This window comes from Hemiscyllium ocellatum, chromosome 3 (genome assembly GCF_020745735.1).
Source record: "Hemiscyllium ocellatum isolate sHemOce1 chromosome 3, sHemOce1.pat.X.cur, whole genome shotgun sequence".
In the NCBI taxonomy this organism is placed as follows: domain Eukaryota; kingdom Metazoa; phylum Chordata; class Chondrichthyes; order Orectolobiformes; family Hemiscylliidae; genus Hemiscyllium; species Hemiscyllium ocellatum.
The window spans coordinates 98,482,123-98,496,293 of NC_083403.1; the positions used below are offsets into that span (position 1 = coordinate 98,482,123).

Here is a 14,171-nt window from a genome sequence, read left to right on the forward strand (position 1 = left end):
AACATGCCTGTCTATATTTTACAATATGCTATTGGGTTTAATGTCTTTTTCCACCTACAGCCAATGCAACTCACTCCATGTGATATCAAGAAATAGCTGGAGACGGTGGACACTACAAAGGTTACTGGCCCTGACAACATTCCTGCTCCAGAATTTGCTGCTTCCCTAGCCAAGCTATTCCAACACAATTACAACACTGACACGTACCTGACAATGTGGAAAATTACCCAGGTATGCCTGGTACATAAAAACCAGGACATATCCAATGCAGCCAATTACTGTCGACTCTTAATCATCAGTAAAGTGATGGAGGTTGTCATCAATAGTGCTACCAAACAGCACTTGCTCAGCAAAAACCTGCTCAGTGACAGCCAGTTCGGGTTCCACCAGGGCCACTCAGTTCCTGACCTCATTATAACCTAGGTTCAAACATAGATAAAAGAGCTGAATTCCAGAGGTGAAGCAAGAGTGACAGCCCTTGACATCAAGGCTGTTTTCAACTGAGTGTGGCATCAAGGAGCCCTAGCAAAACTGGAAACAATTGGTATCAGAGGGGAACGTCTGATGGTTGGAGTCATACCTAACACATATGAAGATGGTTGTTGAAGGTCAGTCATCTCAGCTTCAGAACATCTCTGCAGGAGTTCCTCAGGGTACTGTCTTAAGTCCAACCATCTTCAGCTGCTTCAATGACCTTCCCTCCATCATAAAGGTCAGAAGTCTGGATGCTTGCCAACGATTGCACAACGTACAGCATCAATCACGACTCCTCAGGCACTGAAGCAGTCCATGTCCAAACGCAACAAGAGCTGGATGATATCCAGACTTGGCCTGACAGGCAGCAAATAATATTCACTCCACACAAATGCCAGGCTATCACAGTTACGAATAAGAGCCATTCTAATCACCACCCCTTGACATTCAGTGGTGTTACCATCACTGAATCCCCCACTGTCAACATTCTGGGAGTTATCATTGACCAGAAACACAACTGGACTCACCACATAAACAAAGTGGTTACAAGAAAAGGTCAAAGGCTAGGAGCAGGCTATGTGGTGAGTAGCTTACCTGTCTCCCAAAGCCTGTCTATCATCTACAAGGCACAAGTTAGGGATGTGATAGAATATTCCCAACTTGCCTGAATGAGTGCAGCTCCAATACTCAACAAGCTTGACACCATCCAGGGAAGCCCACTTGATTGGCAATACATCCATAAGCATCCACTCCTTCCACCAACACTCAGGCACAGCTGTGTGTACTATCTCCAAATTGCACAGCAGAAATTCATCAAATATCTTCAGATAACACCTTCCAAAACAACGACCACTTCCATTTAGCAGACAAATGGGAACACCACCAAAACATTCTGACTTAGAAATATATTGTCATTCTTTCACCGTCACTGGGTCAAAATTCTGGAACTCCCTCCCTAATGGCATTGTGGGTCTACCCACAGCAGGTGGAGTGCAGCGGTTCAAGGCAGCTCACCACCACCTTCTCAAGGACAACTTGGCACAGGCAAGAAATGCTGGCCAGCAAGCAATGCCCATATCCCTCAAATGAATAAAACAAAAGTTGTTACAGCAAGTGGAAAATCACAAAGTGAAAACTACAAAATGTATAAGTTCTTCAATCTTTGCAAAGAAAAGTATCAAACAAAGCATAATAGTAAAGTGGTTCAAATGAAAACTAAGTATAAAGTAAATGTGTACACCACGTGCATATATGCTTAACAGAATGAAGCTCATTTCTGTAATCAAAGCATGACTATGTTAGCCAGTTTGGATACATTTCAAAGTGTTAGCAGCTTGATATTTACATCTCATCTTCAAGGAACTGTAGGGGGCTGGGGTTTAAGTAAATCTGGCATGACAAAATTAGCTTCTTTGAAAGGACGAAGTATTGCTCCTGGAGAGCTATCAGCAGTATACAGGGCTATGCACTGTATGCTGTACTTTAAAATGAGAACACAAATTAAACTTATCTGGCAAGCTTACAATCAAAAACAGATTGAGTAAAAAATTGAGAATTGTAAAAACAGTAGCTGTACATATTAATAGACCAGAGAGGGTTTAAAATGTGTAGAACAAACAGTTTCTGGTTCCTGACTTTTTAAATTAAAAATAGATTATTAGTTCACGTCTTGCACAATGATTTCTCAGAATTCATTTGTAGGCTTCACAAGCATGACAGCCAGAAAGCTGACTTAATTCATATCTCCACCTGTCAAATTCCCTCACCTTCCTTCCCCAACAGAATCAATGACATACAGTGTCCAATACACTGAAAGATACAAACAGAAGTTAGGTTGCCCTCGAATGGCATCACTAGCCGGCAGGAGCTAGTGAGGACTGCAGATGCTAGAAAGTCAGAGTCAATTAAGTACAGAGCTAGGAAAGTATTGCAGGTCAAGCAGCAGATATCCTATCATCTTGAAGCTGGCAATTTTCTGTAGTATAATCTGTAACAGCATACAAGCTTCTTTTGCTCAAAATATGCAGCTGCAGTACTATTTTTTTCTCTTCACTTGCTTTTTTTCCTCCTCCCTCTACAATGAAGTGAGGGGTAGGTATGCTGTGTAAACACCTTCTGTTCAGAAACAACATGATTTTGTAGAGGATAGGTTGTGCCTAATGAACGTGACAAAGTATTTGAAGAGTTAACAAACTAACGGGCAGGTGGTGTATCGGGAGGTTATCTATATGGACTTTCAGAAGGTATTTGAATAGATCTTCACAACAGGCTCTAGCTAAAGCTGAAGCTCATAGAATTAAAGCCAAATTATTGACTGGAAATTTAAAAATTGGTTGAGGATAGGGAAAACAGACATGTGTTTGGTTCTCAATTCTGCGTCATGTTCACTCTGACACCTAGAAAGGTTAGAACAAGATATCAACGCGATGGACCCTCTTATGGCATGGTGTAAATGTCCTTACCTGGTTTCAAGACACACCCTGATCCAGAAGAGTGTAATAACATTACAAACAAACAATGTAGGTTAAAGTGACATTTGGGTTCAGATACACAGATTAAAGTGTTATCGATGACAAAATAATCAAAGACTTATTGGAATGCCTTCTTTTATTTCACGATAAAATAGAATACAGCAGGTTAAAATCATGTTGCACCACACAGAACCCTGGTTAGACCATACCTAGAATATTGTGAACAATTCAGGACATCACACTCTAGGAAGGGTGTACTGGCCTCAGGAAATTATACTTGAAGTCTTGTCAAATTCCAAGGAATTACACAAAATAGAATTGTGTTTCCCAAAATTTTGAATAGAATATAAATCACCTGGAACCAAGGCATATCTAAAATCTAGTGCCAGGTCTTTCAAGAGTGGAAGACTTGAATTATATCAAAGATAAAGGAAGATAATTTTGATGTTGCTGAAGGCCAATTATTTTAGCCCTATTCATCTTCAGTTGCTCAAATAACATTCCCTCCATCATAGCAGATGTGGAGATGGCATGAAGGGTCATGGTATACCGTTCCAGAGGCTGGGCACTATGTCCCAACTCCCCAGAGCCTGCCCATCATCTACAAAACACAAGTTAGAGCTGTGATCTAATACTTTCCACTTGCCAAGGTGAGTACCCCAGCTCCAGCCTTCCAGCTCAGCACCACCCTCATGACCTGTCCTACCTGCCTATCTTCCTTTCCACCTATCCACTCCACCCTCCTCTCTGACATATCACCTCCACCCCCACCCCCATTCAACTATTGTACTCTATGCTACTTTCTCCCTCCGCCCCCCCCCCCCCCCCCCCCCCAACCCCCTCTCATTTATCGCTCCACTCTGCAGGCACCCTGCCTCTATTCCTGATGAAGGGTTTTTGCCTGAAACGTCGATTTTCCTGCTACTCGGATGCTGCCTGACCTGCTGTGCTTTTCCAGCACCACTCTAATCTAGACTCTGGTTTCCAGCATCTGCAGTCCTTGTTTTTACCAAAATGAGTACTGTGCTAACATTCAAGAAGCCTGATACAATACTAGTCCCAAAAACAGGTGTAACATTGATTTCAATTCCTGATGCTGTTCGAAACCTTACAAAGCCTTTCATGTTTTCAGGATGCTGCAAAGTGCTGCTTCACAGCCAACACTAAAATGCAATTGTGATTTGTAAGCAAAAGTATCGGCTAATTAATACGTCCCAAGAATCAATGGACAGTAGACAATGGCCAAGATACAAAAGAAAAGACTTTTGTTTTTCTTTGAACAGAGCTATATTTTACAAGGCACACAAGACCTTGATATAACTAGTCTCTGACAACGAGGCATCCAATGCTCAGCAACTTGAATTACATAACTGCTTTTTATAGTAAATCCAAGAATACATCTACTAAACTTCATTGTGCTTTAAAAACACAAGGAGTAAGGTTGAGGAGACTATAGCCCCATCCGAATGCTGATGTGAGACTTCTTTAAAACCTCAACACTGAAGTACTGGTCCCCATGCTTCCTTTCCAAAAATGTTTCTGGCTTGCAGCAAGCATTATAGTTGCAAGCAGTTATTAGGGAACTGAGTAAATGATATGTGGCACTCACATTCAAAGACTTAACATAATCACCTTATGCTTGGACTCATCAGGAACTGACTACCAGAGAACAACATTTGCTCAATAACACATGTTCAATAAGGTTTCTTACTTTTCCACACATGTCCCTCCACAATTCTTCTGCAAAGTTAGAACACTATCCATCTAAACAATTCAATTTATATCTAAAGCAATAAGTAGTATTATAGCTTAACTTTTGGGAAATTGAACTGGGTAGCTCATCAGAATCTACAACAGAATTGCAACTGCTTTTGTCTGGAAGCCAATCACAGAACAACTCAGGATTAGACAAATTGAGGATTAAATCACTTCCAAATAGAATAAAAGCAAATTACTGCGGATATAACTATACAGCTTTGACAGTCAGTTAGACACGAAACGTCAGCTCTTTTCTCTCCTTACAGATGCTGCCAGACCTGCTGAGATTTTCCAGCATTTTCTCTCCAAATAGAATACCACTTCTCTCTCGGTCTAAGGGCAAGTGCTATTTGCTTCCACAGTTTAAGATACAGGGTGGCTCAGCAGGTAGCACCGCTGCCTCACAGTGCCTGGGACTGGGTGCGATGCCAGCCTCGGGCAACTGTCTGTATGGAGTTTACACATTTTCCCAGCATCTGCATGGGTTTCCCCTGGATGCTCCGGTTACCTCCTACAGTCCAAAGATGTGCAGACTAGGTGAGTTGGCCATGGTAAATTGCCCATCGTGTTCAGGCATGGTAGGGTTAGATGCATTAGTCAAGGAAAATGTCAAGGGGTAGGGGAATGGATCTGAGCGGGTTACTTTTCAGAGGGTCGGTGTGGACTTATTGGGCCAAATGGCCTCCTTCCACGCTGTAAGGATTTGATGACCTATTCTGTACTGCATTTAGCAGATCTATATAGATCAGCTATCATAATGAGAAATTTAACTTAATGTCAAGGCCTGCAGATCAAATTCACTCCAGCTGTTAGTATACTAACTAAATAGCTTGCCCAGCTCCACTCAGTTCAATTGCACATGAATCCAAAGCAAGCCATAAAGATCAAATTTCAGATTTAGTGTATTAAGAGCTGTTCTGATCAGAACAATAATCATATTCCAGCTGCTTTATGGTTACTCAATATTGGACATCAATGGTTCAGGACCAAATGAAACCTTTTTGCAAAAACAGAAAACGTACAAGTTCCATTTCTAAGAGCTTTGCATAGTTGTGTAAAAGCCATATGGAAACCACTGCCATTATTATGGCCACGATACATAAGTAATACCATGTCCATAATCCTCAAACCTATCCACTAAATCACTGCAAAAAAGTGTCTGCTGAAACAGTAAAGCTCATCACAACATAATGCATGTAAAAGTTGACTGTCACTGGGGACAATCATTGCAACATTCCAGTGCTGACTCCAAAACAAGGAGACACATATAGTCGAAGTTCAAGTCAAGGTGCAATGTGGCAAGCTAATAAACAAGACAACATTTAATGTGAAATAAAGATTTCATAAAATCAAATTAATTCTAAAAACTTGATGGAAACAGGAGCTATAACTGAGTCACAAGATAAACATACAACCTGTAATTTCCACTTGTTATTAAAGGTAGGAATTCTCCTCTGTACTTTTCTGCCTAATTGAAAATCCAATTTCAGATTGCAAGGCCAGGAAATTCAGGTCTTTGAGAGAATGTAGCTCATATTACTTTTAAAATCAGTTATGGCAATTTTTAAAACGATCAATGATAAAACGATCATTTTGAAGTCAGAGCCCAAGATATGGTTTTAATATTAAAAAAAATAAAATTTGCAGCAATAAAATTAAATTGAACTTGATTACATGCTACACAAACAGAAAACACATCTTACCTTTTTTAATATTTTGTCCTTTTGCTTCTTATTCAACAATTGCTCAGTCTTCTCTATTATTTCTGGTTTTGATTTTACACCAGTAATATCTGTTGCAGTTATATTTAGTTCATCTGAATTACTCATCTTTTCATTCTTTAAATGGATTGTGTGCTCAAGAGTTAGGTCAGGCTTGGCTTTCTCCATGTCATTTTGAGCACACTGATGTTTCATTGTGTAACTATGATTAACTGATGGAGCATTTTTGTCTTCCATAGCACAACATTTGAAACAAATAAATTCTTTATCCTCTTTCTCCAGTTGCTGTGCTTGGACAAGTGTCAATCCAACACACTCTCCATGAAACCAATCATCACATCTTCCGCAACCTATCATAAACCTGAGTACAAACAAAATCTAGGTCAATTGAATGAAGGATGAAAAGGCGTTCAACAATATTTCTCAAAAATAGTAGAACATTTCACTGCTTGGATTTGTAATCAGCACATGCTAACAGAAGCACTTTTTCTAATATTATTTTTCAATAACCTACATTCCCTGGTCAAAAGTTGCTTACTGCACTTTGAAGTAAAAAAAACTTGCATTCATCCTTTCAAATACTCATGTAACCCTCAAATCTCAAAACAGACTGAAGCAGTTCTGAAATGTTGTCATTGCTATAAATGTTAAAAACAATTCAAATAATTCTCTTACAGCAAGATCTCAACAGAATTCAATATATAAAATAATCTGCTTGTGATGTTGATTGATGGGTAAATATAACAAGGTTCTTAGGAAGAACCCCCATGCTCATTTTCAAAATAGAACATTGAATCTTTTACATCAGGAGATCAGATTTGTTCTAATATCTCTTTCACAACACAGCACCTCCACCTAGTACATAGTAATAGAGGGGTGTACTGTGTTAACAGTGCTCCGAGGCCTTGAAACCCCTACTCTCTGACTCAAAATCAAGAGTGCTACCAATAAGCCATATTGGCATCTCAAAATAGCAAGTTCTTTATCTACTGTTCACTTGAAAGAAATGTACATAGAAAACACACACGTTACAATACAAGATTCGCACGTCATTCAACCCAAACAGTCTGAGAGAGTGTACTTATTCTTTGTAAATGCATAATTTCCATGCTGTGGTCCCAAGCACATTTATCCACCTTTGACCCACAAACTTTTCTATTCCTGTACAAATTCAAAATGCTGACATAGCTTCTGCATCAACAACTAACCCCAGATGGGAATCTCTCAGTCTCAGCTCTGTGTAACAAGTATACATTTCACTCTTCTACTTCTCGAATCTTATTTTGCAGATATAACACTGAATTCCAGGTCTGCCAATTACTGGAAATAGGATGTGTTTATTAATCTTGTACCATCCTTTAATATTCTTAAGCGAGGGTGCAGAGGAGATTTACGAGGATACTGCCTGAATTGGAGGATATTTATTATGAAAAAAGGTTGAGGGAGCTAGGGCTGTTCTCATTGAAGCGCAGAAGGATGAGAAGACACTTGATAGAGGTTTACAAGATAATGACAAGCATACATAGAATGGACAGCCAGAGAAATTTTCTCAGGCCAGAAATGGCTATCACATGGGGGCATAATTTTAAGGTGATTGGAGGAAGATTTAGGGGAGATGTCAGAAGTAGGTTCTTTACACAAATACTGGTGGATACATGGAATGCACTGCCAGCAATGGTAGTAGAGTCAGATACATTAGGGATAATTAAGTAACTCTTGGATGGGCACATGGATGATAGTGAAATGAAGGTAAATAGGTTAGTTTGATCTTAGAATAGGATACAAGGCCAGTTGAGGGCTGAAGGACCTGCGCTATACTGTTCTATGTTCTACAGCTAATAAATTGCACAGTAAGCTGGATGCTACGCTTAGGGGGATTTGGATTTTGCAAGCAATTTAAAATAAGGAATAAAAATGCATCACTTGGAGTCTGCCGAACGTTCTACATTCAAATTTTAACAACATGAGAATCCAGCATGTAACAGCCAACCACAAAAGCAACAGTCATGTTCACCTTCATATTTCTAGTTCTGTTGAAATACAATGCCCGAAACATCAACACCTGTACAACACGACAGATAAGCTCATCAACGTGTTCACTTCCAGCATTTTCTCCTTTAGTGTGATTACTTACAGCAAAACATTCCACATTCTTATAATTATTTGCAGTTTTTTCTTTGATCTGTTACTTTAACATTCTGTAGTTTATTTGGTAATTACAGCTCTCTCTATTCAACTTATCTAGCAATGGAAACAATCATCTTTCATCTCTGGCAATATGGTGAAAAATTAGATTTCTGCTTGACTGTAGGAGCATGAGGAAATCAAGAGGTTGGAATGGTCATTGTACAAACAGCAAGCATAGCAAACCAACTCTTTGTCACCTACAGTCAAACCTCAACACCTGAACTAATCTTCTGGGTGTTCACTCCAAACCTGAAGGAAGGGATGACATTAAAAAAACAAAAATTGATAATTAGGCAGGAATACTGTAAGGTATTACACAATTTCAATAATTTTGTATTCCACTAGGTCTAAGAATTACTATAGATGTATATTGCACATAGTACACACTCAGTCATGATTATCTATTTCCTGTTAGGCTTCCACAATTCATCCAAGTAAGGGCATTCTAAGAGATATTTTTGCTTTGAAAATTAAAAACAAAATTGTTCTAAAAGCATGTACTAAATCCAAAAAGGTGTAAAAGCTATTTAACACTTCAGATCAAAGAAGAAACGATAAACTGAGGATAATTATTCCCAAATTCAAAAATAGCCAACAGCATGCCAAATCATCATGGAGACAGGTGAAGCTGAAGATGATTCTCTGGTTTGAATACGTTTAGATCTTATTTAAAGACTTCATTGCATCTTGGACTTCGTGCAGTCACAGATGATAGGTTTTAAAAATAGTTAGATATGCCTCAACTCTAAGCAGAGTAAATACGTAACTTCAACAATCATATTGTGGAATGCAGGTAAGGCTTAATCACAGTTTGAATTTTGTTTACAAGGGCACAGAAGGTAGAAGATTGCCCAGTTTGAAAGTAATGGAAAATCTACAATCGTCCTCAGTAGATATTAGTGACAAAGCAACAAGCAGATTAGCATGAATATGTTAAACAGCAATCAAAGGAGGAAATGTAATATGTACAAACAAGTGATGGTAACTAAAATAAATTTACCTCAGAATAGCTGGAGCTGAAGAGGATTCTCAAGAGGACTGTTGCACAATAACAAATAACTTAAGACAGATGTAAGAATTTTTGGAGAAAGTAGCAGTATATCAGAATGCATAACAGTATGGTTTGTAACTGCCTACATAATCATGCTTATGTTTAACTTTTATACAATAAAGTTGGTGTTTTGTTTAAAGTGAAATCTTGCAGTATGGTTCAAAGTTAAATGAGGTGCTTGACACACCTCTAAGTGTACATAGTCTCAACAGGATCAAAACCCTATACGTTGTGTTTTGCTTAACCGAAAGGGACAATACAGTGACACAGTGGTTAGCACTGCACTTCACAGTGCCAGGGATACAGGTTCAATCCCAGTCTTAGGTAACTGCATGGAGTTTGCACATTCTCCCAGTGTCTGATGGGTACTCTGGTTTGCTCCCAGGTTAGGTGGATTGACCTTGCTAAAATGCCTCATTATTTCTAGGGAAGTACAGGCTTGGTAAATGCAGGGTTACAGTGATAGGGTGGAGGGCGAGTTGGGTCAAGGTGGAATGCTCTTCGGACGGTCAATGCAGACGTGGTGGGATGGCCTCTTTTTGTACTGTAGGGATTCTATGATTTTGTTAAAAGGCATAATTGCAATGTCTAGGTATATTTAAAGCCAATTAATTTACTTTAAAATTCGTACCAGTTGGGTGAGAGAATGGTGCAAGTATCCTGAATTTACAATGGACTCTGTACACCAACTACATCCCCAATCACAGGAAAGCATCTCTGCAGTCTTCGATTTTCTACATCATAAAATGGCATCTGGATGTCATTCATTACATCTGGCTCTGAAATCAGGTAACATTTCTTCCATGCCCTATACAGAACTTGTACTTTCTGTTTAATCTATTTATATGCTTATTTTGGCTTCTGCTGACCTGGACTCACTACTCTATTTCCACTTTGCTTTTAATCCCCACTTTTATTTTTATTTACCTTCTTAGCTTCTTATCTTCTATTAGCATGCGCTTCACTTCTCTACTTCCTGTCCTCTACTCTCCCAAATTCCAATATGCAATGACCATGTCTTTTCATTTTTCTGTATTTTTGATTATGGACTGAAATTGAAAATAATTGCTTTAAAAACCAAAGACTGTTAAGGAATTGCTGCACATTTTAAAGAAAATAATCTGACACAGATTGAAAGTGCTGGTTCAAGCAGTGGTAATGTCACAAAATTAGTGTGTAAAAATGGTAAAATTGCAAAATAAGGAATTGAAAAACAGAGTGTGGTCCCTTTAAGAGGAAAAATGCTCTTTAAGCTTAGAGTTCAGCAGAGAAGGGTGTCTGTGAGCAGCTGTAGAAGACAGACTGTTCTAAAATGGAAACATGTTACAATTGATTCTGCTAATAGATATCTCAGGTCTGTTGCTGTTTTGACAATAAGTCGAATTTGACCAATTAATTTAAAGCAAACACTCAGCCATTCAAAGCCAAGTGAATTTAAAAACTGAGGGTATTTCCAGCCTGAAACCAATCATGTAGTAAGAATTTGGTACATCATGAGGAATATTTAAAGCAGATTTCTTTTTTGAAAATCAGGGGGAGAGCCACTGCCATCCAAAGAAATAAACATCTTGCTCACATAAGAAATCTTTAAGATCTCTTAAGAAAAAAACACCATCATTCTAACATAGTATTTCCAACTCAAAACCCTCACAGAGGAATTATCAGAAGAAAGGTGTTTGTGACACAAGATCAACAGAAGGAAGATTGGAGATGAAGCAGAGAAGACAGATTGTGCAAACTTGAAGAGATTAAGTTTTATTTTATTGTTTTCTTATTAATTGGGTTTATACAAGTGGGCCTTGTGTTTATTTTAACAGCATTCATTCCAGTAAGTACTGAGGGGAAAATTGTCCAGTTTGATAGCAATTCTGTTAAATTACTTACTGTTAGAGTTAAATAAATAAATTGTTGTTTGTTAATTATACAGTGGAGATCAGGGAGTTTCTTTCCTTTTAACCCACTTTAACAGATTTCGAGGGATAAGCAAATTCCTCTGGGTGTTTTGGATTTAATTATTATTAGAAGGGAACTCATGTCATATATGATTATGTATTATCGGAGGGGTTCAACCTTCCCCCATTTCGTAACAGTACATGGTCTGTAGATGAGCTGTGCTAACAGTTGTATGGAAATGGCAATTCAGCCAGCAACAAGTAGCTGATTCGCCTGTGCAGCAGTGACCAGTTAACAGTGACAAAGGCCTACTGTCTGCCAACAACTCGTATTTGTAATTGGATCCCAAGTAGCTGAAAGCTTGGGTTGTTAAAAGGATAGTGAAAACCTCTCAGATCTCCACGTTTTGGAGCTGTATCAATTCTGAAGTATAAGAAAACACTAATCCTGAAGAAAATCAAAACTTGTTTTTCCTTCAGCTGTGACTTTTAAATCAGAGACCTTTATCAGTGTGAATCAGTTATCCTGTGTTTCCTGTAAACAATTCAAGCATCAGAAGTAAGATCAAGAAGCAACATAATCAATCAGCACATGAAGCACCTCACTAAATCCTATGAACAGAGATCACTGAACTGTTTCCCAGTCTTTCCCTTCATCCATAACACCTATGTTTTTAAATTCCTCAATGTCTGTGTGCATTACTAAGTAGGAGTTTAAAAGAAAGTTATGAGTTTTATGTTAGGAGTTTTAACTGTTATGTGCTGACTTTTCATAACTGCTTATCACAAACTAAAATCTATTTATTTGTAATAAAGTCATTCTTGTTAAGTACAAAAATCTGGTCCATGCTTTGTCAACCTGGATCTAAAATTGGGGATTCCGATGTGTTTCTGAAAATTGTTGTGCATCTGGAGTCACATGTAGACCAAACCACACAAGGATGGCAATTTCCTTCTCGAAAGGAGATTTGTAAACCATATGGGTTTTTCCAACAATTGACAATAATTTCACAGTCATCATTAGACAGCTAATTCCAGATATTGGTCTTCAAATTCTACCACTTGCCATGGCAGAATTCGAATTGACATCCCAAGAACATTACCAGGGTATGAAATAATACTCCAATAACGATACCACTAGGCCATCACCGCCACTTGGCGCACATATAAACCAAAACAAATAAGGACTGCAAGACATCCTTCCCTAAAGGATGTTTGTAAATCAGCAGGATATTTCGTGACATCAACGATACCATGGTCAGCATCAGACTAGCTTTTAACTAAAAAATGAATTTAAATTCCACCTGTTGGCACAGTACAAGTTTAGCCCATGTCCGGAGTATTAGTCTGTACCTCCAAACTGCCAGTCCAATGGCATTACTACATCATCATTCCTGAAGAAGGGCTTTTGCCCGAAACTTTGATTTTCCTGCTCCTCGGATGCTGCCTGACATGCTGTGCTTTGCCAGCACCACTCTAATCTTGACTCTGATCTCCAGCATCTGCAGTCCTCACTTTCGCTCTACTACATCACCAACTCACCCATAATTCCCTCGTGTCTTTTCAGATAAGCTTACAGATTTACTTTGTTTTTGATCTCATTATCCTTCTTCAAGAAGGTTTACAGGGGACTCAGCATTCCCTCACGATGAGCAGAAACCCCAATTTGCTCACTCTTAAATTTCTCGTCCAGTGCACAATGGACCCAATCTTAGCAATCTTCTTTATATCCAACCTACCATCTGAGTGTTGACCTTGTGAACATCTAGCAGAAGATCATGTCACTAAACATCTCCATCCAGAATGCTTGTTCACTTTGTGTTTCACAAACCACATCTCCCTTCCCATTCTCCATTTCTGCCATTTTATGCATTTCCTCCAGGAAAACCATCATCCATTTACTTAAATGCGCTTCCAAAACCCAACTATTTCATTAAAAAAACGAGGTGCAAGTGTCACTGAAAAAGACAGCTTTTGCCATCCATTCCTAATAGCCCTTGAGAAGGCGAGCTGTCTTCTTGAACCACTACAGTGCACGTGGGGTAGGTACATTCACAGTGCTGTTAAGAAGCTATTGGTCCTCAGTTTATCACATCATTTCTGCAGCTATCATGTTCACAACTGCACATTTACCAGCAGCTGAAATGTCCTAGAATCATTGAAACCATTAATCTGTCCAATTATTCTTTTCACAATATCCTAATTTCCACTCCCTTAAGTTCAGAAGGCCCAAACCTGAAAGAATATTGCACATCACTGGTTTAGTCATCCACCAACAGACAAGCCAGACCACATAAAACATTACGAGTCCTGCTCTCATTCACACTTCCAGGATCATCCTAGAATGCAAGCATAATCCCAGACCTCTTTTTGGTACAGACAAGTCTTCTTAATACCTTTTCCATCTCCTCCAATGAATGCGGGTTTACAGCTTATTTTGTCATTAACATTGAGACCATCGGAGTGCATGAGAAACGTTCTACAATTAAACAGAGCCTTGCCCCTTCCAACCCTAATTCTTCTTCAGCCTCCACAACGTCGCAGTTACCTACTTCGAGCCTCTCGTGCACTGCCAACCATATTGCTCCACCATATTGGCTTTTTTAGCACTGGAAAT

General features: G+C 38.9%; 1 protein-coding gene across 6 annotated transcripts in view; it reads right to left on the bottom strand.

Annotated features, from left to right (window-relative positions):
- Positions 1-14,171, bottom strand: part of phf3 (PHD finger protein 3) — a 165,918-nt gene that overhangs the window by 82,263 nt on the left and 69,484 nt on the right. For all 6 annotated transcript variants that reach the window (XM_060851968.1, XM_060851959.1, XM_060851986.1 and 3 more), the window contains one exon: positions 6,407-6,785. In XM_060851968.1, the coding sequence (XP_060707951.1) occupies positions 6,407-6,785 (379 nt within the window). The remainder of the gene's footprint in view (positions 1-6,406; positions 6,786-14,171) is intronic.